Source organism: Chelonoidis abingdonii, chromosome 1, assembly GCF_003597395.2.
Source record: "Chelonoidis abingdonii isolate Lonesome George chromosome 1, CheloAbing_2.0, whole genome shotgun sequence".
In the NCBI taxonomy this organism is placed as follows: domain Eukaryota; kingdom Metazoa; phylum Chordata; order Testudines; family Testudinidae; genus Chelonoidis; species Chelonoidis abingdonii.
Genome location: NC_133769.1, coordinates 64,331,532 through 64,359,395, shown reverse-complemented (window position 1 = coordinate 64,359,395; position 27,864 = coordinate 64,331,532). Strand labels below are relative to the sequence as shown.

The window sequence follows — 27,864 nt, the reverse complement described above, 5'->3', positions numbered from 1 at the left end:
AATGAAGTCTCCAATTTAAGGATGGCTGGACTGCTGTAGTTTATTTTTATTAATTGAAATGGATATAAAATCCATAACCTTTCTGGGCATGCAGTTTAGTCATCAAGCTGGCACCCATCCTACATAGCATTTTGACATACAATAATGTTCTTACTGTAAAAAATAAATCATCCACAACGATACAGTCCTAGAAAAAGAAAAGTTACTTACCTTATACAGTAACTAGTGTTTTGAGATGTGTAGCCCCTGTCTATATTCCATTGTGAGTGAGCATGTGGCTCCATGTGCCTAAGATTGAAAGATTTTTGTGAGTCTTGTCCATTGATCTGCGCTTGAGCCCTTCTCTTCCTCATGCTCCTAGCCAAGGGCCTAAGGGTAGTTTGGATCAATGGTTTCTCAAGTTCCTTTTCTACCATGTATCATATCTAAAGATCTGAAGCAGAGTGGGAAGGAGAGCAGGAGAACGCAGATAGGGACCACATCTTGAAAAAACTCAAGGTACGGTACTGTACAACTTTCTTCAAGTGTTGGTCCCTAAACGTATTCCACTGTGGGTGACTGACAAGCAGTGCTTATTGAGGAGGAGGGCACGATGACCTCTGTGATACTACTGACTGGAGTACTTCTGTACAGAAAAATGCATCAGCTGCAGACGCCTGCACTAACTCATGACGTCTTGAAAAGGTATGCCCTGAACCCCAAGTAGCCACTTTACAGATTTCAGCGAGAGGAACACCTTGAAGGGAGACTATAGAGGCCACCTGGGTTCTAGCAGAGTGAGCTCTCTCATCTTGTGATGGAAGAATGTCTGTCAATTTGTACACAACAGAATGCATCTGAAATCCACCTGGAAAGTCTTTGAGAGAAAACTACTTCCCCTTCTTTGTTCTGTGAATGACATCAATAGTCTAGGCAATTTCCTAAATGGTCTTGTTTTTTGTAGGCAGAATGCCACAGCTTGATGGCTGTCCAGGGAGTGAAGCGTTTGGTTTTCATTGGTGGCATGTGCTGTTGGGAAGAAAGTAAGGAGATGGACTGCCTGATTCAGATGAAAATCCGAGATGATTTAAAGAGTAAATTTAGGATGTAGCCTCAGAGCAATCAGGTCTTCCAAAAAAAGTATCATGATCAAATGGATGAAGATAGAGTAGTTATCAATTAGAGAATGACGACAGGTGCTGATAGCTCCCTTACAGGGTCTCTTGGCACTTAAGTGAGAGACCGAAGAGAAGAAGATATTCCAGTACGGTAGGCATGTTGGAGTCCTCTGCAGTTATCTAACGACTGTCAAGACCATGCTGAAAACCATTTTTGCACTTAGCTGTGTGGCATTTTCTAGTGGACTCTTTTCTACTATTGTTATGTATGGGCTGAATTACTTCAGAGCATGCATTTTTTAGATTTGACACTCAACCAGAAAACAGGCTGTTAGTTAGAAGTAAGCCAGATTGGGATGCTTGACTCTGCCTCTGTCCTGGGTCTCAAGGTCTGGAAACTGATGTATGTGTGTATTGACACCTGAAGAAAGTTGGAAAACCACAACTGCCTGGGCCATTTGATAGCAATAAGAATGACCTTGTACCATTCTCCCTGATTTCCTTAGAACCGAATGTTAAGAAAAAATTGAGGGGAAGGTATACAACAGTTACTTTGACCAGGAAATTAGGAGTGTGTTTCCTCTGGAGTCTTGCCCTTGACTCCACTGGAACAGTAGACTGTATACTTCATGTTGGTGGGATGCAAAAAATGTCCCAGGATGGGGATCCGCAATGGCAAAACGCATGCTGTGCCATGGAATTACGTAGCTCCCATTTGTGGTTCTAAGAGAAGGATCTCCTGAGGCTGTGGACTAAATGTGTTGTACACCTCTGGCAGATGTACTGCCAACAGGGTGATCCAGTGGCAAATACACCAGTTTCAAAGTTTTACAGCCTCTACAGATCTTGCTCCCACTTGTTTGTTGGTGTAGAACGCTGTTGACATGTCTGATATCAGTTGAATATTTAGCGGCTGAATGATGGGGTGAAAATGCTTGCACGATTTGCATATTGGCCACAGTTCAAGCAGGCTTAGGTGAGTCCGGAAGTCCTGTGGAGATTATGCTCCTTGAGCTCATTCAGGGGGGACTCCAGCCTAAGAGGGGACACCTCCCCACCACTCATTCTCCCACCCTGATGGAAAAACTTGCATCTCAGGCACATGAAGTACATGTGCACCTACAGTGAAATACATATGGGGACCAGCAGTCAAAGAACAACCAGAAGGTAGAGGAGACCCAGACAAGAAAATATGCAAGGAAGTTCCATTATCAGAAATACGTCTTTTAAATTTCAATTATGAAAGGGTTTCTTTTGATTTAAAACATGTCATGCAATATTACCAATTATATACATTCTACAAGTACATTAGACAATATACATTACATGTTACATTATAACGTTCTACAAATACATTAGAAGCAAGAGGAAGACCACGGACAGAGTAGGCCCGTTACTCAATGATGGGGGAAAAAGAACAGAAAATATGGCAATGTCAGAGGTGCTTAATGACTTCTTTGTGTCAATTTTCACCAAGAAGATTGGTGGTGACTGGATGTCTAACATAGTGAATGTCAGTGAAAATGAGATAGGATCAGAAGCTAAAATAGGAAAAGAACGTGTTAAAAATTACCTAGACAAGTTATATATCTTCAAGTCACCAGGGTCTGATGAAATGCATTCTAGAATACTCAAGGAGCTAAGTGAGGAGATATCTGAGCCATTAGCAATTATCTTTGAAAAGTCATGGAAGACTGGAGAGATTCCAGATGACTGGAAAAGGGGCAAATATAGTGCCAATCTATAAAAAGGGAAATAAGGATAACCCGGGAAATTACAGACCAGTCAGCTTAACTTCTGTACCCGGAAAGATAACGGAACAAATAATTAAGCAATTTGAAAACACCTAGAAAATAATAAGGTGATAAGTAACAGTCAGCATGGATTTGTCAAAAACAAATCGTGTCAAACCTACCTGATAGCATTTTTTGACAGGGTAACCAGCCTTGTGGATTGGGGAGGAAAGGGGGAGGGGGAAGGGAGTAGATGCGGTATATCTTGACTTTAGTAAAGCTTTTGATGCCATCTCACATGACCTTCTCATAAACAAACTAGGTAGAGCTACTAGATGGAGCTACTATAAGGTGGGTGCAAAACTGGTTGGAAAACCATTCCCAGAGAGTAATCATCAGTGGTTCACAATCATGTTGGAAGGACATAACGAGTGGGGTCCTGCAGGGATCAGTTCTAGGTCCGTTTTTGTTCAATACCTTCATCAATGATTTAGATAATGGTATAGAGAGAGTACACTTATGAAGTTCACGGATGACACCAAGCTGGGAGGGGTTGCAAGTGCTTTGGAGGATAGGATTAAAATTCAAAATGATCTGGACAAACTGCAGAAATGGTCTGAAGTAAATAGGATGAAATTCAATAAGGACAAGTGCAAAGTACTTCTTTGAGGAAGGAACAATCAGTTGCACACATACAAAATGGGAAATGACTGCTGAGGAAGGAGTACTGCAGAAAAGAATCTGGGGGTTATAGTGGACCATAAGAAAAATGAGTCAACGACGTAACGCTGTTGCAAAAAAAGCAAACATCATTCTGGGATGTATAAGCAAGACACAAGAAGTAATTCTTCCACTCTACTTCACGCTAATTAGGCCTCAACTGGAGTATTGTGTCTAGTTCTGGGCACCACATTTCGGGAAAGATGTGGACAAACATGACCTATGAGGGAAGATTGAAAAAATTGGGTTTGTTTAGTCTGAAAAAGAGAAGACTGAGAGGGGACATGATTAACAGTTTTCAAGTACATAAAAGGTTGTTACTAGGAGGAGTGAGAAGACTTGTTTTTCTTAATCTCTGAGATAGAACAAGAAGCAATGGGCTTAATATGCAGCAATGGAGGTTTAGCTTGGACATTAGGAAAAACTTCCTGTCAGGGTGGTTAAGCACTAGAATAAATTGCCCAGGGAGGTTGTGGAATCTCCATCACTGGAGTTTTTTAAGAACAGGTTAGACAAACATCTGTTAGGAATGGTCTAGACACTACTTAGTCCTGCCATGAGCGCAGGGGACTGGACTAGATGACCACTTGAGGTCCCTTCCAGTCCTATGAGTCTATAACAATCCAGCACAGTGCTAGTGTAGATCACTGTGTGTTGTGTGTCCCTCTCTGTGCCTGATCCACCAAGGATGTGAATCTATTACAGCCTCCAGCTAAAGAGCCTGAATCACTCTATAACAGGGATGGGCAAACTACAGCTCACAGGCCGAATCTGGCCCCTCAGGACTTTGAATCCAACCCGCGGCACCGTATCCTTGTGGCCCCCAGGCAGGGGGGAAGGGGGGAGCAGGGCTCCATGCATTGCCTTTGCCTCCAGGCATCGCCCCCTGCAGCTCCTGTTGGCCGAGAATGGGGCACCTCGGCCAATGGGAGCTTCGGGGGAGGTACCTGGAGGCACGGCAAGGGTAGTATACGCAGAGATGTCTGCCCGCCCCACCAGGGGCTGCAGTGCTTCCTGGAGCAGCATGGGGTTGGGGACAGGGCAGGTGTGCAGGTAGCCTGCCCTGGCCCCGGTGGCATCGCTGCCATCCCGGATCCACTTGAGGTAAGCGGGACTGCAGCCCGAACCCCTCCTGTACCCTGCCCTACAATTCCCTAACCTAAGCCTCCTGCCTGCACCTTGCACCCCTCCTGCACCCGACTCCCTGCCCTGAGCCCCTCATACACACCACATCCCTTCTGCACCCCAACTCCCTGTCCTGAGCCCCTTGCCACACTCTGCACCCCTCCTGCACCCCAACCCCCTGCCCTGAGCCCCCTCATATACCCATACTCCTCCTCTGCCCTAATCCCTGGCCCTGAGCTCCTTCCTGCACACCGTCCCCCCTCCCATATTCCCTCCCTCCAACCCCCTTCCCTGGCCCTGCATACTATTTCCCCACCCAGATGTGGCCCTCGGCCCAAAAATTTCCCCCATCCCTGCTTTATAAACTCATGCTTTTGGCTCTCAAGTTCCCCGGTTCTCTCACCAACGTCTCGGCCAACATAGCAGCCATAACACTAGAGCAGGGGTAGGCAACCTATGGCACTCATGCCAAAGGCGGCATGCAAGCTGATTTTCAGTGGTACTCACACTGCCCGGGTCCTGGAAACCGGACCAGGGGGCTCTACATTTTAATTTAATTTTAAATTAAGCTTCTTAAATGGTTTTTAAAACCTTATTTACTTTATATACAACAATGGTTTAGTTATGTATTATAGACTTATAGAAAGAGACTTTCTAAAAACATTAAAATGTATTACTGGCACGCAACACCTTACATTAGAGTGAATAAATGAAGACTCGCACACCACTTCTGAAAGGTTGCCGACCCCTGCACTAGAGCATCAGAAACAAAAAATGAAACTAACTAGTTTATTTTCATTATCCAATCTGAATGAACTGTAGAAAGTAAACCAGTAAAATTAGATTTAAATATTCTCATCTTTAATAATCTTAGATACTAAATCAGATGAGGAAACTAGATTTTATGAAATATGGTTCATCCCAGAGTGTCTCAAAGCAAGGTGCACAAAGAGAGAGAAAGAATCCATAAAAATCCAATTCTTCCTCATGTCTGCCTTTCCCTTGAAGTTGTATTTAAAACAAAATTCTTGTTATCTTATAGAGAAAAAGTTACATTTCTCTCAAAAAAAATAAAAAGAGAAGGAGCACACACCACAATAAATATCAAAACCTCTAGTTTATTTTTGACTTAGATTGTATTTTTAAAATCATCTCAAGTTTTGTCTCTCTGCTTACAAATATAAAGTAGCATATTTTTGTGCCAGTTAGTTTGTACGAAGACAACGATATATCCACTTGTCAGGTGGTCAAATGGGGTCCCAGGAAGGGACCACTTACTTCAGTAGCAGAACTGCCAGGCAGCAAGAGCCCAGTGAGCTGCTCTTATTTCAGAAGCTGTACTGCCCCACAGCAAGAGTTTATGGGACCACCTCTCTTGGTGGCAGCGCTACACAGTGGCAAGAGTCCTTGGTGCCACCTCTCCTGGTGGCGAGAGTGCGTGGGGCTGCCTGTCCTGGCGTGTATCACCCAGTGGCAAGAGTCTATGAGACCGCTTCTCCTGGAGGCAGTATCGGCTGTTAGCAAGTGTGGGAAGGGTAGGGAAACCCTGACCCACCCTACTCCATTAGGTTCCAACCCAGGGCCCTTTGAAACCAGTTATTCTGTTGCAGGGTTCAGGTCTCCATGTATCCAAACATGTCCTCTGAGTTGCTGCCCACCCTTGGTCCCAGCTCTGGTGGCTCCTCTGCTGGCACCAGCTCATCATCTCCTTTGGACTCTGCAGTCAAGGTACCCGTGGTCAGGATACTCCAAGTGGGTGGTTCAGAACCCCAGCTGCTGCTCAACAGTAGCCTGCAGCACACGTATGCTCGCCTCCTCAGCCAGTCCAGACTGAGCTGTTTCCTTGTATATGCTCCCTCCACTAGGTGCATGCCCAGCAAGCGCATGGGGGCATGACTCTTGGGCCCACAGCAATTTGTTAACCCCTGCATTGCCAATGAGAGGCTGATACACCCCATTATAACACTATAAAATTCGTGATTTCAGTAAAAAGAAATTGTCTGCTCTCACTCCTAAAAAAAACCCCCAAAAAAACCAAAAAAAAAAAAAAAATACGACCTTTCAAATTAAAAACCCCAAACTTCTAAATAAGCTCTACTCTGATGTCCACTGGCAAGAAAACTTTTAATTACAAATTATGAGTATAAGTTTTAATGATGTCTCATTTCCTGATTGACAGCAGTATCTGTGAGGATGACTAGTGATGCAGACTCGAAAACAGCCAGCAGAATCTCAGCTGCTATCACACACCCTGCCCAGAAGTAAAAAAATATCCTTCTCCAAGGCTCCAGCAAGCTCCTTTCCCCACAAGCACTCACTCTCTGTAGCTTATGTTGGTGAGGGGACAGTTAGTGACAGAGAATTCAAGAGGAAGAGAGCAATGAGGTAGTCCTGCTGCTTCAATCACAAGAGGAATGAAGATGCATAAAACCTCCTTCTACAGACTTTTCCTCATTCTAAAAGCAGCAGTCCTCCCTATCCCTGCTAGTGTTTCTGCAGCATGTGCACATACAGGTGACCAGGGGCGGCTTTAGGTCCTGCCTTCGGCGGCTTGCCTGCGGGAGGTCCCCAGTCCCGCGAATTCCATGGCACGCCTGCGGGCGGTCCGCTGAAGCCAAGGGACTAGCGGACCCTCTGCAAGCATGCCGCCGAAGGCAACCTGCCTGCCGCCCTCGCGGCGACTGGCAGAGCACCCCCCGTGGCTTGCCACCCCAGGCACGCGCTTAGCGTGCTGGTGCCTGTAACTGCCCCTGCAGGTGACAGAATGTGAGAGAGGTGTTGCATTTGGTACACAGACACGGAGAGAGTGCTCCTTGCTATCTTCATTGGCAGCTCTGAGAAGGTCAAAAGGTACTAATAAAGTAACATGCAACCTCTGCAGCACCACAGACTACATGGCTACTTGTCAGGAGCCAGAGGACAGGACATAATTTGCATATACATTTTCAAAAGATATTAGGCAGTAAAACTCTCAAAAATTAACTGGTAAGAAAAATTTAATGGAAAAAGAATACCAGAGTAGGGTTTAGTAGGCACTGGAGTTATGAAGAACTGCTTTAGAGAAAACACAGAATCATAGAAATGTAGGGCTGGAAGGGACGCTGAGAAGTCATTGAGTCCTGCCCCTTGTACTGTGGCAGGACCACATAAACCCACACCAGGAGTTGGCAACCTTTCAAAGAAGAGACTTTTTGTTCTTGTCTTTGACCAAAATATTTGCAAAGCTACTTCTAGAGTTAGAATTTATCAACTAATAATTGAACATATTAAAGTTATTACTACTCACCAATACCTTTAATGAGACTTCTGCCATTTGAATTTGAATATAAACAGGAGGGGGCTTCGGGCTGGGACGGGGGTTGGGGGGCAGGAGGGTGTGCAAGGTGCAGGCTCTGGCCAGGAAGTGCTTGACACAGGCCACTCCTGGCCAGCGGTACAGTGGGGGTCAAGCAGGCTGTCTGTCTGCACTGGCCCCACGCCACTCCCCAAAGCAGCTGGCTGTTGGCACGTCTCTGCATGCCTCAGGTAGGGGTGGGAGGCAGCTCGGCGCGCTGTCCCCGCTCCCATACTCACAGCTCCCGTTGGCCGGGAACCAGCCAATTGGAGCTGCAGGGGCATCGCTTGCGGGCGCAAGGAGACCTGCTGCCCCCCTACCTTTCAAAGGGCACGCAGAGACGTGCCAGCAGCCAGCCGCTTTGGGGAGTAGTGTGGGGCCAGAGCCCTGCCACTCCACCAGCCAAAAAACAGCTGCCTGCAATGAGGGCAGTCAAAGAGCCGCATGTGGCTCTGGAGCCGCAGGTTGCCGACACCTGACCTAGACCATTCCAAACGGATGTCTGTCAAACAAATCTGTTCTTAAAAAACCTCCAGCGACGGGGACTCCACAACGTCCCTTAGAAGCCTATTCCAGAGCTTTACTACCCTTATAGCTAGAAAGCATTTCCTAATATCTAACTGAAATCTCCCTTGGTGCAGATTAATCCCATTACTTCTTGTCCTACCTTCAGTGGACAAGGAGAACAATTGATCATCATCCTCTTTAGAACAGCCCTTAACATACTTGAAGGCTTCCCAGGGTCCCCTCAGTCTCCTTTTTTCAAGGCTAAAGCAGCCCAGGGTTTTTTTAACCTTTCCTCATAGGTCAGGATTTATAGACTTTTCATCATTTTTGTTTCTCTCCTCTGGTCTCTCTCTAATTTATTCACATCTTTCCTAAAATGTGGCTCCCAGAACTGAACACACTATTCCAGGAGAAGCCTCATGACTGTAGAGCAGACCAGATTATTACCTTCTGGGTCTTAGATACAACACTTCTGTTAATACACTCAAGAATAATAATAGCCTTTTTTGCAAGTACATCATATTGACGACTCATTCAATTTGTGATCAACTGTACTTTTCAGCAGCACTACCATCTAACCATGTAGTAATTGTGCATTTGACTTTTCCTTCCTAAATAAGGTACTTTGCACTTGGCTTCACTGAATTTTATCTTGTTGACACCAAGTCTCCAATTTGTCAAAGTTGTTTTGAATTCTAATTCTGTCCTCCAAAGTACTTGCAATCTCTCCTAGCTTTGGTCATGTGCGAACTTAATACGCATACTCTCTACTCCACCATCCAAGCCATTAATAAAAATACTGATTAGTACTGAACCTCAAACTGACCCTTCACTAGGAACATCCCCCCTGGATTGCATACAATCTTTCAACCCATTACGTATCTACCTTATAATAATTTAATCTAAACCATATTTCCCCAGTTTGCTTATGAGAATGTCATGTAAGACTGTGGCAAAGGCTTTACTATAGTCAAGATACATCACATCTACTGCTTTCCCTATACAACAGGCCAGTAACGCTGTGAAAGAAAGAAATTAGGCTTGTTTGTCATGATTTATTTTTGACAAATCCATGTTGGCTAGACCTTATAACTAAGGATATCATTTTGTCATGGAGGTCACAGATTCGGAGACTTTAACAGACCTCTGTGACTTCCAGCTCTGGCAGTTGTGCTCCTTCACCCTTGTGCGGCAGCTGAGCTTGGGCAGTCAGCCACCTCTTGCCCCAGCTGCTGCAAAGCAACAGCTGTCAGCCTTGGGTGGCAGAGCTCGTGCAGTCAGCCCTGTGCTGTGGCTTACATGATTTATTGTTTATTGCCTACGTTCTGCCTATGAATTTTAATAAAAATCCCCATGCCAAAATTTTAGCCTTACTTATAAACGCTAGGTGTATAAACCACTAGGTGCTTACTGTGACAGAGTCCAGAGAGACTCCCCAGTGAGAGAACAGGGCATTTGAACCTCAAATACCAATAATTAGATGAATTGATTGTATACAATATTACGGTTATAAAAGTATCAAGTATAAAAGTATAAAAGTATCAAGTAATGTCTTATGAAAGTCTGTGACACCCTGGTGATTAATATGCATTGTGAAATGTATGCATTAACTCCATTTACTGAATTATGGATACTCACTGATATTATGCTTTAAAGTCTGTGATCAAACACAGATTTTCTCCTAAACAGGAGGGAAGATAGCCATCTTCCTGTCTACAATGTATATTAAGCATTATGATATCAAACCAACATAAGACCCATTTTCATATCAAACAGCAGTGGGTGGGAAGTCAACAGGAATGGAAGAATAGAAGGAAGCCTTCCTGCCTCTGGTAACAGGGTAAATGAAATTTGTGAGATATAAGCAGAAACAGAAAGTGACTTTGGTATCCCTCACTTGAGGAGCTGAAGGAGCCAGAGTTCTTGAAATCACAGAATATTGGATCCTTCAGCTAAGAAGGCTGAAGTCTCTAGGAACAAAATATAGGTGAGAAACCTGCTTGGGAAAGACTAACTGCTGAAATTAAGTTTTACTCTTAGAAGCATATTTCTCCTTCTGTTGGTTTGTAACCACGTCTATATTTATTACTTATACTTGGTATCACTTAAATCTATGACCTTTTGTTTAATAAACTTGTTTTACTTTTAATATAAACCAATTCAGTGTTGAGATTGAAATAAGTGTTTGTCAACCCCAGTTAAATTAATGAGCTGTTGTTTACCAACTCTTTCAAGGAGCAACAAACTAATTCTGTGAGTGTTCCAGAAAAGGGCTGGATATAACAGGGCAGACATTTTTGCAGAAATTCGTTACTGGGCAGGTTTTGGGGTCACCATGCAAAAAGTAATTGGGTGATGGAAGCCAGGGTGTGACCTGCATGCTTGTAAGCTGGCTGTGAGAGTCAGGTCCACCTGTGTCTTCAGCATAGCTCTGAAGGCACCCAGAGTTGCAGGGCATGGAGTGACAAGCCCTTAGTGGTCTGGGTTGAACCCCAAAGCATCACATTTAAAAACTGTATAATAAGTTGTTCCAGTATCTTTCCATGTATTGAAGTTAGGCTAACTAGTCTATATATAGCTCCCTGGGTCCTCATTGTTCCCCTTTTTAAAAAAGACATATACTATGTTTGCCCTTGTTCAGTCTCTGGGACTTTGCCCATCCTTCATGAGTTCTTGAAGATAATTGCTAATGGTTCCACGATTGCTTCAGCTAGTTCCTTAGATTCACTAAGATGAATTTCATCAGACCCTGATGATTTGAATACATCTAACTTACCTTAATATTTTTTAACCTGTTCTTTCCGTATTTTGGCTTGCATTCCAACATTCATAAGCTTATTGTGAAATGCTCAGGGAGATTAGAGAGGCTCCAAATGCAGAAAACAATAGCAGCTGAGGATTTCAGCTGTCCTTGTATTGATTGGGTATATGTCACTTCAGGAAGTGATGAGAGAGAAAACTTCTAGATACCACAAAAGACTGCTGGTTAGAGCAGCTTGTCCTGGAATCCAGAAGGAGAGACACAATTCTTGATTCAGTCCTAAGTGGAGCACAGGATCTGGTCCAGAAGGCAAATATAGCTGAACTGCTTGGTAATAGTGACCATAAGGTAATTAAATTTAACATTTGTTGGGGGGGGAAGTGCTAAAGGAATCTCCCACAGTAACATTTAACTTTAAAAGGCGGAATTAAACAAAAATGAGAAGGCTACTTAAACGGAAATTAAAAGAAATGGTCGCCAGGCTGAAATGTCTGCAAACTGCACAGAGACTATTTTAAAATGCCATAATAGAGGCACAAACTAAATGCATACCCCAAATAAAAAATTACCAAGCAGTAATAGGAACAAAAAAAAAGACTACCATGGCTAAACAGTGGAGTAAAAGAGGCAGTAAGAGGCAAAAAGGAATCCTTTAAAAATTGGAAGTCAAATCCTAGTAAGGAAAATAAAAAGGAGCAAAACTCTAGAAAGTCAAGTATAAAAGGCAGGCCAAGAGAGAATTTCAAGACCAACTAACAAAAGACAAAAGCTAACAGCAATAATTCTTTTAACTACATCAGAAGCAGGAAGCCTGCCAAACAATCAGTGGTGCCACTGGAAGATCGATGAGCTAAAGGAGAACTGAAGGAAAACAAGGCGGTTGCAGAGAAGCTAAATGAATTTTTCGCATTGGTGTTCACAGCAGAGAAACATGGGGGAGATTCCCCCACTTGAGCAATTCATTTTAGGTGACAAACCTGAGGAACTGTTCCAGATTGAGGTGTCAACAGAGGATGTTTTGGAATAGGTTGATAAATTAAACAGTAATAAATCACCAGGAGCAGATGGCATTCACCATACAGGAAATTGCAGACTGGCTGTGGTATGTAATCTGTTGGTTAAATCAGCCTCTGTACCTGATGACTGGGGAGTAGCTAATGCAGTGGTCCCCAACCTTTTTGTTGCCAGTAGCACATTCATGTTTTCAGAAGTGTGGCGGGCATCAACAATTTTTCAAGGCTTATTTTGTATTTGCACATTAAATAATACGAAAAACATGATGTTTAATATTACATAATATATGAATCCATAAGATAAAAAAGGTAATTGTACATGTAAAAGGTATTAAATTATTCGTCAATTACTCTTTCACCTTACCATGTGAATTTGTTCTTTTTTATCTACCTGTATGAAAAATTAAGGAGTTTTTACAAAATAAATATCAGTTTTCATCTTATTTATTCTAAAAAAGTAAAACATTGTTGAACTGCTGGTCCAAATATATTTATTATTCTTACTTTAACATGGATAGCCAGTTACGGTTAATTAAAAATATTCTTTGTATTGTTACTTGTATCTGTATTTCAATAAACAAACAAATATGAAAAAAGTTAAACGTGAGTTAATATGTGCTCATCAGCACTTAATGGAAAATAGGTATCATTAATTCACATGATTTTTCTAATAAAGTCAGTGTGATTTTTGGCACTGCATTTCTTCAGCCAATTTTTCGTAGTTGGGAGAGTAGAATGATATTTCCGTTCATAAGCAATCAAGATGGGCATTTGTAAGCTGAGATCTGTATTTTGATTTTATGATGTTCACTGTTGAAAAAAGAACTTTGCACAGATAAGTGGAACCGAAATAAGATTTTATTTTGTATGCTACATTTTTTAAGGTAGGAAACTTCTTCCGGTCAACCAGATTCCAAAAGTTTTCATCTGGTGCGCCGGATTTTAGAACAATATCATTTTGAAGGTCCAAAATCTCCAGTTCCACGTCTTCTGTTCTTACTTGAATGAGACTCACAATGTAGCCATTTCTGTTACCTCTATTTGGCAAGTAAAAGGATTCACAAGAAAGGCAACTACAGGCTCAGTGATGGTGAACTGCTGAAATCTCTTTTCAAATTGTTCCAGAAGTGTTTGAATGTGGATAACAAATGGTGATTGGTTAAAATCACTGTCACAAACCGTTTTCTCCATACTTGGGAAATGTTCAAGAAACTTCGTCTTCATATGTGACATCCACAAGATCAGTTTTGCTTTGAATGATTTTACATTTGAGCCACATGTTTGTCTTTTCCCTGGAGCTCAAATTTAAAACGTTCAATTTGTCAGTGATGGCGGCAAGAAAAGCCAAGTCCATTAACCAGCTGGAGTCTTCTAGTTGCTCGAAGTTTTGATTTGTGGACTTCAGAAAATTCTTTGATCTCTTCTATTAGGCTTAAAAAACATGCAAGGACTTTACCTTTGCTCAGTCATCGTACTAGTGTGTGCAAGATAAGATCAGATTGTTTATCATCAACATCTTCCAACAGGGCCTTAAAAAAAGTCGGTGTTGCAAAGGTTTCGCTCGAATAGAGTTAATTATTTTAATAACGACATTCATGACATGTTAAAAAGATAACTTTGACACAAAGCTTCTTGGTGGATAATGCAATGATAAGACAAAGTTCGGAAAGGATTCATTCTTCTTACAGAACGCAATGAATCCATTGGTGCTGGCCATCATTGCTGGTGCCCCATCAGTGGTGATCGCAGACAGCTTGTGTAGTGGCATACTAATTGATGATGCATATGATTTGAATAAATTATTAATGTCCTCACCCTTTGTTCGCCCTTTCATAGGCAATACTTTTAGTTACTCTTCTTTTACGGTGAAGTCATTAAATACCATTCTCATCATAACTGCCCCAACTGTACTGTATCCGATATATCTGTCGACTCATTGAATTGCAGTGAAAACCAGTCACATTTCCAAGTCATCCTTTAGCTGAGTTTGCATGTCGCTTGAAATTGCATGTATCATCCTTGTAACTGTGTTGTCTTATAACTGCAAGTCTTGTATTGCCGACAAAATCTCATCCTTGTTAGGAAATCCTTGAAACAGGCAATCAGCACCCATCAAAAATGCTTCCTTCAACAATTCACCATCTTGAACGGGTTTTTTCTTCTTTGCAAGCAGATGAGCAATTTTCAAGGAAGCAATAGTAGCACTTTTAGACTTTACCACTTGTCTAGTGAAAACAGATTGCTGGGCAGATAGGTTTGATTTGAGTTGATTAATTTTCTTCTCTCTCAACTCAGATTTAAGTGGATGGCTAATGTCAAAAGAGCCACGATTAGTTTGGAAATGACGTTTGACATTATGTTTTCTCGGCACCGCAACAGCACTCCCACACAATAAGCAAACACATTTCCTTTTATTTTCAATAAAGCAATAGGATTCTTCCCACTCTGGGTTAAAATAATACGTACGTTGTCTTTTATTTGAACAACTCATTTTGGAGCAAAATGTTAAAAAAAATAAGTTGCAAAGCACAAGAGAACAGTAGTATCAGTGTCAGAAGAATACTCACATACAGGGCCGGCTCCAGGCACCAGTGGAGCAAGCAGGTGCCTGTGGCATCACATGCTACGGTGCAGCATTCGGTCCATTCTGCAGAGGTGGAGCATGTTTTTTGTTTTTGTTTTTTGGCAGCAGTTCTGGGCAGTGCAGCAAGAAGCTGCGAGGACAGAGGACACCAGCGCCCGCAGTCTGCAACCTCTGAGTACTCTATCCCCAGCAGGCGCAAGGCCCTGGCTTCTCTCCCCTGCTGGGCATTAGGCGGGCCCCACGCCTGCCGGGGACAGAGAACACTGGCGCCTGCAGCGCTAGAGTTCTCTGTCCCCAGCAGGCACGGGGTCGCAGCTTCGCTGCAGCCCTGGTGTTCTCTGTCCCCGGCAGGTGCGAGGCCGCAGCTTCACTGCAGCCCTGGTGTTCTCTGTCCCCGGCAGGTGCGAGGCCGCAGCTTCTCTGCAGCCCTGGAGTTCTCTGTCCCTAGCAGGCACAGGGCAACGTCTTCTCTTCTTGAAGCTGGAGAGAAGCCGCAGCCCCATGCCTGCTGGGGATAGAGAACACCAGCGCCCACAGCCCTGGGGTTCTCTGTCCCTGGAAGGCGCGAGACTGTGGCTTCTCTCCGGCTTAGCCGCGGCCCCACGCCTGTCGGGGACAGAGAGCACTGGCGCCCGCAGCCCTGGAGTTCTCTGTCCCCGACAACTGCAGGGCCGCAGCTTCTTTCTCCTGCTGAGCACTGGGCGGGCCACATAAATGCCCCAGCAGGCATCATGGCGCTCGCAGGCACCGCATTGGAGACCACTGAGCTAATGCAATGCCAATTATTAAAAAAAGCAATTCTGACAATTACACATCAGTACGCCTATCTTCAGTATCAGGTAAATTGGTTGAAACTATAGTAAAACAAAACAAAAAAACCCACCGGAATGATCAGACACACAGGAAAACACAATATGTTGGGGAAGAGTCAACATGGCTTTTGAAAGGGAATTCATGCCTCACCAAACTATTCAAATTCTTTGAGGAAGTCAACAAGCACGTGGACCAGGGTGATCTAGTCAATAAATGTATGTGGACTTTCAAAAGGTCCCGTACCAAAGCCTCTTAAGCAAACTATGCAATCATGGGATAAGAAAGAAAGTCTGCTCATGGACCAGTAGCTGACTAACAGATAGGAAACAAAGGACAGGAATAAACGGTCAGTTTTTACAATTGAGAAAGGTAAATAGCTGCATCTCCCAAAGGATCTATACATACAAAATGATAGGATCTAAATTAGCTGTTACCATTTAAGAAAGAGGTCTTGGAGTTATTTTCAGAGAACTATCCCTGATATCAGTTCAGTGTGCAGCGGCAATCAAAAAAGCTAAGAGAATGTAAGGAACCATTTGGAAAGGAATAGATAATAAGACAGAAAATATCGTAATGCCACTATAAAACTACACGGTATTCCCGCACCTTGAATACTGTGTGCAATTCTGGTTGTCCCATATCAAAAAAAGATATATTAGAAATGGAAAAGGTGCAGAGAAAGGCAACAAAAATGATTAGAGGTATGAAACAGCTTCCATATGAGGAGAGAGAAAAAAGATTGCAACTATTCAGCTTGGAAAAGAGACGACTAAGGGGGCATAGTATAGAGGGCTACAAAATCATGAACGATTTGGAGAAAGCAAACAGGGCAACATTATTTATCCCTTCACATAACACAAGACTTAAGGATCACCCAATGAAATTAACAGGAAGCAGGTTTAAAACAAACAAAAGGATGTATTTCTTCACACAATGCATAGCCAACCTGTGGAATTCATTCTTATGGGATGTTGTGAAGGCCAAAAGGTATAAACAGGTTCAAATATGAATTAGATAAGTTCACGGAGAATAGTTCCATCAATGGCAATTACCCAAGATAGTCAGAGATGCAACTCCATGCTCTGGGTATACCTACAACTCCAACTGCCAGAAGCATCTGCCATGGTCAGACACAGAATACTGAGCTAGATGGAGCATTGTTCTCAAGCAATATGGCTGTTCCTTTGTTCTTAACTACAGCGATGCTACTGCCCCAGTTACAAATCATCTTCCTTCCTCCTTCTGAGTGAGCAAAAACAGACAATGTGGAAAGAATGAATTAGCAGCAACTTATCTTAATCTTGCAACAGCTGCTCCTCACTGAGCGAAAAATATATAACTTACCAGAAGCACTACTCAAAACCACAAGTTTAAAATAAAACTGCATAAGGCAGAGGTCTCCAACCTTTTTGTGGCCAGTAGCACATTTATGTTTTCAGAAGAGTGTGGCGAGCATCAACAATTTTTCAAGGCTTATTTTGTATTTGTACATTAAATAATATGAAAAACATCATATTTAATATTCTTCTCATTCTCAGTTGAAATAATATGTACATTGTCTCTTATTTGAAACACTCACTTTGGAGCAAGATGTTAAAAAAAAATAAATAAATTGCAAAGCACAAGAAAACAGCAGTATCAGTGCAGGAAGAATACTCACATACAGGGCTGGCTCCAGGCACCACTGAAGCAAGCAGGTGCCTGTGTCAGAACATGCTACGGGGCAGCATTTGGTCCATTCTGCAGAGGCGAAGTGGTTTAAAGTATTTTTTTTTTTTTTGGCAGCAGTTCTGGGCAGTGCAGGGAGAAGCCTGAGAGAAGCTGCGCAGCCTGCAACCCCAGAGTACTCTGTCCCCAGCAGGCGAGGGGCCCTGGAAACTCTCCCCTGCTGGGCACTAGGCGGGCCCCATGCCTGCCGGGGACAGAGAACACTGGAGCCTGCAGCCCTGGAGTTCTTTGTGCCCAGCAGCCCAAGAGTTCTCTGTGCCCGGCAGGCACAGGGCCGTGGCTTCTCTTCTTGAAGCTGGAAAGAAGCTGCAGCCCTGTGCCTGCCAGGGACAGAGAGCACTGGCACTTGCAGCCCTGGAGTTCTTTGACCCCCGCAACCGCAGAGCCATGGCTTCTTTCCCCAGCTGAGCAATAGGCGGGTGCACATAAATGCCCATGTGGGCGCCACGGTGCCCGCGGGCACCACATTGGGGACCACTAGCATAAGGGATGTAAATCCTCATGCTTCCGAGCATAAACCAAATCACCACCTGCCTGGGATTAGATAGAACTGTTTAATTTTTGTATTGCAGGGGACCATGGATGCATGGGGCAGTGTTGCATCTTTTTCTGAAACATCTGGTACTGGCCACTGTCAAACACAGAATATTGGTCTAGACCAGGGGTTCTCAGCCTTTTTCTGTAGAGACCCCCCTCCGTCCTCAAACATACTATAAAAACTCCATGGCCTAGCTGTGCCACAACTGTTTTTCTACATATAAAAGCCTGGGTTGGCATTAAGGGGTAGCAAGTAGGGCAGCTGCCCAGGGCCCCATGCCACAGGGGGCATTGCAAAGGTAAGCTGATTAGGGTTCGGCTTCAGCCCCACATGGTGGGGCTCAGAGTTCCAAGCTGCAGTCCTGTGTGACAGGGCTTTGGCTTTCTGCCCTAGGTCCTAGCGAGTCTAACATCAGCCATGCTTGGTGGACCCCATGAAGCCTGCTTACAGGCTCCTAGGGGACCGTGGACCCCTGGCTGAGAACCACTGGATCTAGACCTACCTGCTGATATTGCTCTGATATATGATATTTCTTATGAAGAAGGGGATCTTTAACATTACACAACCTACCAAGCAAAGATAACTGAGTAGAATTACATATTTTTTGTGTGCGTGTGTGAGGAAAATCACAGTCACTATAAGGTTACGCTATACTTTTCTGAAGCCACTGAAAGTGACAAATTTACACTACCATAAATTACTACGATCAGTAATAATTATAATAGTATCAGTTTTTATAAACTATTTTTGTTAAATTGATCCTAATTTAGGCAGTGATAAAGGAATGTTAAATTATCACATTTTCATTTTGGAAACTTCTTTAGACAGTCATAGAACCATACAATGCATCTTGCTCATGTGCTCAGAGGTCACTGCAATAAGGTTTTAGGGCCTGTTTACATAAGGAAGATGCACCAGTTTAACTAAGGCACCGCTACACTGCACACTGCTTTTGGTAGCATGTAGATCAACTATGCATGTAGACCCCCTAGCACAGGTATAACTAGCAGTGAGACATGGCTTAAGTGAGTAAAGACACACCTGAAGGATGTGGGCATGTGAGTACATACCCTACATGGCTCTCTATTCGCCCAAGCCATGCCTCCCTGTCTTTGCTCATATTTTTAGCAGTATAACATTCCGCTGCATCCCCACTGCTGGAGCCTTTCCCCTGTGCAGGAAAAGAATGTCAATAGGGAAAGATTCTGCCAAGGCGAGGCAATGGGGAAAAGCCTGGACAGTTCTCTATTGCAGAGCATTTCCCTGCTGCATGGGAAGACTCTGGTGGGGATGAAAGGCTCTGCCAGCTCCCTACCGTTGGAGCCTGTCCCCACCACAGGAGCAGTGGGAAAAGGATTTAATATAGAGATGTGCCTATCTCATAGAACTGGAAGGGACTTTGAAAGGTCATCAAGTTCAGACCCCTGCCTTCACTAGCAGGACCAAGTACTAATTTTGCCCCAGATTCCTAAGTGGCCCCCTCAAGGACTGAACTCACAACCCTGCGTTTAGCAAGCCAATGCTCAAATCACTGAGCTCTCTCTCACCTCCAGTCAGCACCCCACTGCTGGAGCCTTTACCCACTGAGGGTGAAAGGCTCTGGCACCACAGAGCTGCTAAAGCTTTTCTCCCCCAATGTCTCCCTTATGCCAGAGTCTTTCACTGACATGTGTAGCTACACCCTGCAGTGTGGACACAGCAGTCTTTTCACAGAGGCTTGTAGCTACATGTACCCTAAACGCTGCTGCCAGTGATGTGTAGTGCAGACATAGCCTCAAGGTGTAATTTTAACACAATTTAGTTTATGCCAGTGCAAAAGGCTGTGTGAGCACTTCAGTTCTGCTTAAGTCAATTAGGAATCAACTTAAGCAAAATGAAATAAGCCTGTTTTAAATTAGAGTGTACACACAGCATTTTGCACTTGTTTAAAAATGTTTTATGTAGAAGCAGTGCAACTTCTGCATACATACAAGGGCTTATATTAGTGAATTTGCACTGAGTTTATCAACCTCTGTGACTGATTCAATGCTACCCTTAAGCTAATCAGACAGAAAATCAAAAGAACCTTATATGTTATCAAATACTGATATTACTATAACAGAGGCCACAGCTAATATTATAACAATCCAATTTCTGAACTGTAATAAAGCATTAAGAATATGGGTACCCTATCACTGACTGAGCAAACTATGTTTACATTAACTAAATGTTAATAAAGACACATTGTTTTTGTAATTGAAAGTTACCAAAGATAAATATACAAAACTGTTTAAGAAATTCAAAGTGGGATGTATTACTGCAACAGAGTAAAATTGCATCAATGAGAACAATGATTACTGAACTATAAGTTTAAGTTTACATCTTTATTCCATGTAAATATTAATAAATTACCTTTGAGAAGTCCAGAATTATCAATGGGACCAGGGTACACATTCTGATCTCCCATCTGGTATTTGTCCCAGCTGTCAAACCCAACATATTTTTTCCACTGTTTGAACCAGCGACTATCCACTAAATACCTTGAAAAGAGAAAACAGAGAATTACTGGCAAAATCTGAAGCATGGTTTTAGTACTTTAATATAACTGACATAAAATAAGGTAGGATAGATGCATGTGAATTACTCTGATTTAAGGGGCACCATCTATCGGAAATCTTAAAAATGTGCGTCTCTCTCTCTATAAATGCACTGGCAGATATCTAAAGTCACCCTGCCAATCACTCCTCAGGCCCCCGATCTCTTAATTTTAGGAAGATTAAGCATTACAACAGCATGTTCAAATTTTCAGACACAAGTAACTTTCAGTTTGAATTGTATTTTACACAGAACTCAATTTTTCGCCTAATGAAGTAAAGGCAAAATTCCCATTGACCCATCGTGCAGTCAGTTGAAAAATACGGCAGTTCTGCACAGATTGGAAGTGCCAAGCATTACTACGCACACGCAAAGCATTACAATTGTCAGCTTGGATTTTTTCTGCTTCATGCAATTCCCAAACCTGATTTAGTGACTTTTAAAACTATAATATGATGATTTTAAAGGTCCAAGAAACTTATTTTTTCCTCCAAGGAGGAATCTATGCAACTAGCCAAAGAGAAAACGCAAGATGAAAAATATTAATCCCTTCGTAACCGATTTCTTCCACAGTGCAGTTTGCTTGATTCCGCCCACCTTTTTTAAAATTAGCAAAATTTATAATTCAAGACAAACAAAACCCTCTATAAATCAGTACAAGTGATAAATAAAACAATGTAAAACTTTAAAGCCTACAAGTCCACTCAGTCCTACTTCTTGTTCAGGCAATTGCTCAGACAAACAAGTCTGTTTACATTTGCAGGAGATAATGCCACCCGCTTCCTGTTCATGTCACCTGAAAGTGAGAACAGGTGTTCACATGCTACTGTTGTAGCCAGCATCACAAGATGCGCTCAAGATTCATATGTCCCTTCATGCTTCAACCACTATTCCAGAGGACAGATTTTGCTCAATAACAATCCAAAGCAGTGTGGACCAACACATGTTCATTTTCATCATCTGAGTCAGATCTCACCAGCAACAGATTTTCTGTTTTGATGGTTCAGGTTCTATACCCGTATCAGAGTGTTGCTCTTTTAAGATTTTTGAAAGCAGGCTCCACACCTGATCCCTCTCAGATTTTGGAAGGCAGTTCAGATTCTTAAGCTTCGGGTCGAGTGCTGTAGCTATCTTCAGAAATCTCACATTGGTACCTTGTGTTTTCTCAAATCTGCAGTGAAAGTGTTCTTAAAATGAACTACATGCGCTGAGTCATCATCCGAGTCTACTATAACATGAAATATATGGCAGAATGTGGGTAAAATAGAGCCGGAGACATACATTTGTGACTGAACAACTTGGGAGAGAATTGTAACTAACTTTTTTTTTTTTTTTTTTTTTTAAATGAGCATCTTCAGCATGGAAGCACGTCCTCTGGGATGGTGGCCGAAGCATGAAGGGGCATATGACTGTTAAGCACAGGGGTTCTCAAACTAGGCGTCAGGACCCCTCAGGGGGATGCAAGGTTATTATATGGGGGGGGGGGTCACAAGATGTCAGCCTCCACCCCAAAACCCCCTTCGCATCCAGCATTTATAATGATGTTAAATATATAAAAAAATGTTTTTAATTTATAAAGAGGGTTGCACTTAGAGGCTTGCTATGAGAAAGGGGTCACCAGTACAAAAGTCTGAGAACCACTGATCCAAAGAAGCTTCTTTATTCAACAGGGAAATCAGGAATTTGAACAACATAACAGAACTGGGAAAAAAATGTACTAAGATGACAAATTGTACCAGCAGGGCTGGTGCTACTCTCCACTCCTCCAGCCTGTTATTGCTGAACCTCTATTCTCCCTGTCAGTCTTCAAGTCTTTCCACTCTGATGCCCACAGAGCAGTCAACCAGGCAGTGTTCAACACATTTAAAACAAAAATCAAACATTTTCTACACAGCCACAGCACTCATCTCCTGTCTTGATTAATGTAGCCTCTACATTAGCACCCCCTGCACTCATTTCTTTTTTTCTTCAGGAGATGCAAAATGCTGTCCTAAGGCCATCATTATCACTACATCAAGCTGTTTCTACTTGTACTCAGAGCCTAATAGCTCCCATTTTGCCGTCACATTAAATTTAAGGTTTTTGTGAACCCCTTAAAATATTTCCACACTGCAATTAAAAACATGCAACTGGGCCATGCCGACTGACTCAGGCTAAGGGACTATTTAACTGTAGTGTAGACATTCTAGCTCAGGCTAGAGCCTGAGCTCTGGGACATCCCCAGCCCCCAGCACGGGGTCTCAGAGCTTGGGCTTGGCATCTACACTACAATTTAACAGCCCCTTAGCCCACGCCAGCTGGCACGGGCCAGCCATAGGTGTCTAAATGCAGTGCCAACATACCCTTAAAGGCCCATCATAACTTCACCTGACTTTTCTACCCTTGTCTTTGGGAACTTTGATAATTCCAGAACTGCTCCACCAGTTCTGTCAGCCTTGAGAACATTTTTGTCAACTTAATCAAATCTCTTCCCCTCACTTTGTTCCTCACATTGCCTATAAACAGAACATTATCCTGAGCTGGCACGCAAACCCACTGCCCTTTCCTCATTCACTTAAAACTTCCTAAAGTGGAACTTCTTCCATAATATTTACAAGAAACTAGTTAGCTAAGCCATCTACTTATCTGTTATCATGTGAATGAACCAGGTATGCTGTGATTCTCCAACCCTGAAGCAAACATTTTTTCTGGAAAAAGGCCGAGGAAAGAGGTGGGGTGAGGGAGGCAAGCTAGGAAACTTTAATGAAATAGAAAGCATGACATATTATGCAATACGTGCTGCACGCCTATTTACCCCTCAAACATAAAAACATTGCCAAAAATGAAAAGCACGTAAGTAAAACACATGCAATAAATGAGTTCCCAGTCTACTGACTATTTTCAAACTTTCCTTTCTTTTGCATCTGTTAGATATCAGTACACTCTGAGCAACCATTGATGCTGAGCTGGCCAAACAGGAATTCAGATCTTTTAAAAATTGACAAAATTCTGAATTAAGCGGTCCTGTTGGTGAGATAAGAGGGGACTGTATGCACAGGCGTTGGGTGGATGGGGGAGCAGCTTCTTGCACAGGGATCCCTCCCCCTGCAGCTGAGGCGCAATTGGTGCAGGAAATGAGTGATGTGGGAGGGCGGGGGGAGTTTGGAGAGCTTCCTGCAGCTGGGGGAGAAATCTAGGGGTGGAGTCTGATCCAGTGCTGGATGCCATGCCAGGGAAGAGGAAGTCCCATCCTCCCTAGCAGAGCCGGGACTAGCAGCTGATCCTGGTCAGGATAGGAGCCACCAGCCAAGTCTTCCCCAGGCCTACCCTCTGCCCCACAGTGATTTATCTCTCTGCTGGCTGCCCTGGGCACTGAAAAATACTGATGTGAACTGTCGCATGACTGCTCTTGTGGCTTTCCTTTTCTCCCCTCACCAGAAAGTCATTTTTTCTGCAGGAAAGCAAAGGAATCTGTGGAGGACACAAATTCTGCGCATGTGCAGTGGTACAGAATTCCCCCAGGAGTAAACTTCCTGTGGTTCTCATTTTAGATGTAGAATGCATCTTCAGGAATGCATTCTTCCACTGTATGTTACAAGGTGACTTCTCCCATTCAACCATCCATCTTGCATTAAAAACCATAATGGTTTTTAATTCTCCCTCAAATTTTCACTTTATTTCTCCATCTGTAGTATTTGGTAACGGAACTGAAAGCTGAATGTGTCTTGTTGTATACCTAAAGTGTAGTACTTAAAATGGTTTGGTTAAATTACTCATTTTGTGCTAGCATAGCTCTCAACCTTCAAATCTGCCAGTGTGTGACACTAGCAATCAAAACGTGCAATAAATGACCCAAGTGTGGAATACCTGTATTTTGCTTTGTTTCGTACCACAGTTTACAGATTATAGGCATTTTAAACTATAAAATCTGTTTTAATTGTCCAAAATAAATATTAAAAAATATCAGGAAAACAAATTCTATCAGATGAAACCATTAGGTCTCCCACACAGGTCATTAGAATTTGAATCCTGTACCTTCAGATCTCGAGCACAGACTTCTATCTTTTGAACTATACCAGTAAGCTACCTTTCCGGTAGATCAGTTCTGGAAGGGGATTTTAGCAAATAGTTTCCAACTATCAACCAGCCCTTTTAAAATTCATGGATGTGAGATATGCTAGCTCAGTGATTAGAGCACTGGCCTGCTAAACCCAGGGTTGAGAGTTCAATCCTTGAGGGGGCCATTTAGGGACCAGGGACTTAAAAAAAAGAAGTCTGGGGATTTGTCCTGCTTGAGCAGGGGGTTGGACTACATGATCTCCTGAGGTCCCTTCCAACCCTGAGATTCTACGATATGCTGCTTTAAAAACATCTAACTTCAGTAGTTTCTGTTAATCATCCCCAGTTATACTAGTGGAATGGAAAGAGTGTTATCAACATATAAATGATAATGCATCATCTGTTTTTTCCCCAAATATAGAACAGAAATATATATTGAACAATTCTGCCTTTTCAGCATTACTGATAATTCTACTGTCTCCATCTAGTAATGAATCAATACCATTGTCAGGATTATTTTTGTTCCTAATATATTTTAAAAACTTCTCCTTATCAGCCATAACTCCGCAGGCCATACATTTCTCCTTGTGTCCCCTGGATATCTGTATCAATTTCTACAATTCTTAACTTTGGATATGTATTCATTCTCATCAACTTTCCGTTTTTTACATTTGTAATTAATAAACAATAAATATTAATTTACATCTGCTCTCATTTCTCCTCTAAACCAGGTCATCTTTTATTTTATTTTATTTTTTTTACACACATCAGCACAGCCTTTTTCCTCTATTGTGGCTTTTTGAGAATCTAGTAAAGTGTCCTTAAACAATTCCCAATTATCAGTCACATTTTTCTGATTAAATTCTTCTTCCCAGCTGATTTGGCTCATAATTGTTTTCAGCTTTGTGAAACTGGCTCTCTTAAAGAAACAAGTATATATATTACCTATCTGGACTTTGTTCCGCTTGCCATCTTGATATCACATGTACCACTGAATGTGCAAGGAAAGCCTCTCACTCTCGTGGTCCAAACTGTTTCCAAAACTCTCCTGTTAGCTGCCTCTGTTTGGGGCTCATGAGTTCGCCTAGCAAGTGACTTTTTATACTAAAAGTCTTCTCTGATTAGCTCAGCTTCATCAGCCACCACTAGAGAGTGATTAGCCACTGAGGGCATGTCCACGCTGCAGTTAGACACTTGCAGCTGGCCCATGTCAGCTGACTCTGGCTTCCAGGGATTGGGCTATCAGGCTGTTTAATTGCAGTGTAGACTTCCGGAATCAGGCAGGAATGTGGGCTCTAGGACCGTGCGAGGTGGAAGAGTCCCAGAGCTCAGGCTGATGCAATTAAACAGCCTTGCAGCCTGAGCCCCAGTCAGCTGGTATGGGCCAGCCGTGGGTTTTTAATTGCAGTGTAGACCTACCCTGAGAGACTTCACACAGCTGGGCTCATCAAAGCTCCAAGGGCTAGAGCCATCTCAATCTTGCTATTTAAAAATCTCAACATTTTATTCTAGAATTATTATCTAGTTTCATTAATTCAGTTTATTCAATCCTTTATTTCCAACCACTTCATAAAAAATGTTGAGATTGGTCCCAAACCCCAATCCCCGCATCTGTCCTTCCCCCTTGTCTGCCCCCCTCAGCACCTACCTGAATTCTGTCCTCAGATCAGCTGTCACCCAGCTTCCTCCATCAGTTCTGACCCCACATCTGCCCCTCACCCCCTATATCCCCTTTGCAGCTCCGGGGTTCTTCAACACCTGAGCCAGATGAGCAGGTGAAAGAAGTGGATTCTCGGATATTCTGATCGCCATATTTGGGCCGGGAAGGAATTTTCCTTCAGGGCAGACTGGCAGAGACCCTGAGGGGGTTTCGCCTTCCTCTGCAGCGTGGGCACGGGTCACTTGCTGGAAGATTCTCTGCACCTTGAGGTCTTTAAACCACGATTTGAGGACTTCAGTGGCTCAGACACAGGTTTGTTACAGGAGCGGGTGAGTGAGATTCTGTGGCCTGTGTTGTGCAGGTCAGACTAGATGATCAGTAATGGTCCCTTCTGACCTTAAAGTCTGTGATTCTATCTTTAAGCATCTTGAGCGATGCTTACACCAATGCTTGGTAATCACTGAACACTAATTGCCCACTTGCAGTATTCTCAGCAGCTTTCAGGTTTGCAACAGTTTGACTGAGAGAGTGAATTCAAAATTATAAATACTGAAAAGATTAGCTATCACTTTTATATAGAAGTATGTTATCTAATATCCCAGCTTCCCAAATTTTGGAATTTCCAGTAAAGAAGAACTTCCCAACAATTCACAAATCTATTAACTCTTCAACATCCAATGACAGTTAATTTTACCCACTAGCCACAATTCTCTTTAGTCTCCGTGCATTGCCCTTCCTGTTTGAACTTATACATTAGACGGATCTGTTCAGCCTTCCCTTTAATTTAAAACTGTAAATTAAAATTTGAATACTACTAAAATGTTATTTCACGTATAAAAATTTTTGAAATGTTATGTTATAAACACTTCAATGTGATAAAGAAAGAAAAAATGAAAACTAAAAAGCATACAATTGAGTTTTTTCCTTGAAAATACGAAATAGCTGGGTTTTTCAGAACCCAAGGTTTATACTGAAGTAAAGTTAAATGTTACAACGGTAGGGCATAAGGATACTGGAATTGAAGATGATCAGGTTGCATGGAGAAATACAAGTTTAACCTGCAAAAAATTAGATCTGTAGCTAATGAAACATGTATTCTCTCTGTCCACTTTTCTCGGATGTTGTATCCCTCTGCCTGCTCTGTTAAGACTGATGCTTTCTGGTCCAGGAACTGACTAATCCTCTGTATGCCTAAACACACTGAGCACAACCACAACATAAATACTACTACTACCACCACCATGGATAAAACTGGGTGGACTAAACCAATAAAGCACAGTGCTCTGTTCTACCACAGAAGTTACAGAGTAGCAATTTCCTAAAAATGCTTTAAGTTTTTGGATTGTTTGCAACTCAAAGTGAATACAACAGCTCAATTATCAAATCTACACACTGATCATTTTGGAGACTTTTTTGCAGACATGTAATACCTTAATCTCAGGGACGTATTTGACCATATTAATCACTGTAGATCTGGAAAACTCAGTTCAGAGCAGAGAATTTCTTTGTCTCACATGTAACTGAACTCCACCAGAGAGGTCCTTTGGGGCCATCTGCCTGTCCCAAGTCAGGATAAAGGAGGAGGGTTGGGCGTGGGGCTAGCAACTCCACCCCGTAAAAAATCAACCTGCTACAGAAA

General features: G+C 42.7%; 1 protein-coding gene across 6 annotated transcripts in view; it reads right to left on the bottom strand.

Moving 5' to 3' along the window:
- The window catches only part of USP15 (ubiquitin specific peptidase 15), a 133,598-nt gene that overhangs the window by 89,962 nt on the left and 15,772 nt on the right, over positions 1-27,864 (bottom strand). For all 6 annotated transcript variants that reach the window (XR_004372219.2, XR_004372221.2, XM_032769682.2 and 3 more), the window contains exon 2: positions 20,345-20,472. Coding sequence is in view for 4 of the 6 variants with exons in the window: in XM_032769682.2 (XP_032625573.1) it covers positions 20,345-20,472 (128 nt within the window). In the remaining 2 variants the exon portion in view is untranslated. The remainder of the gene's footprint in view (positions 1-20,344; positions 20,473-27,864) is intronic.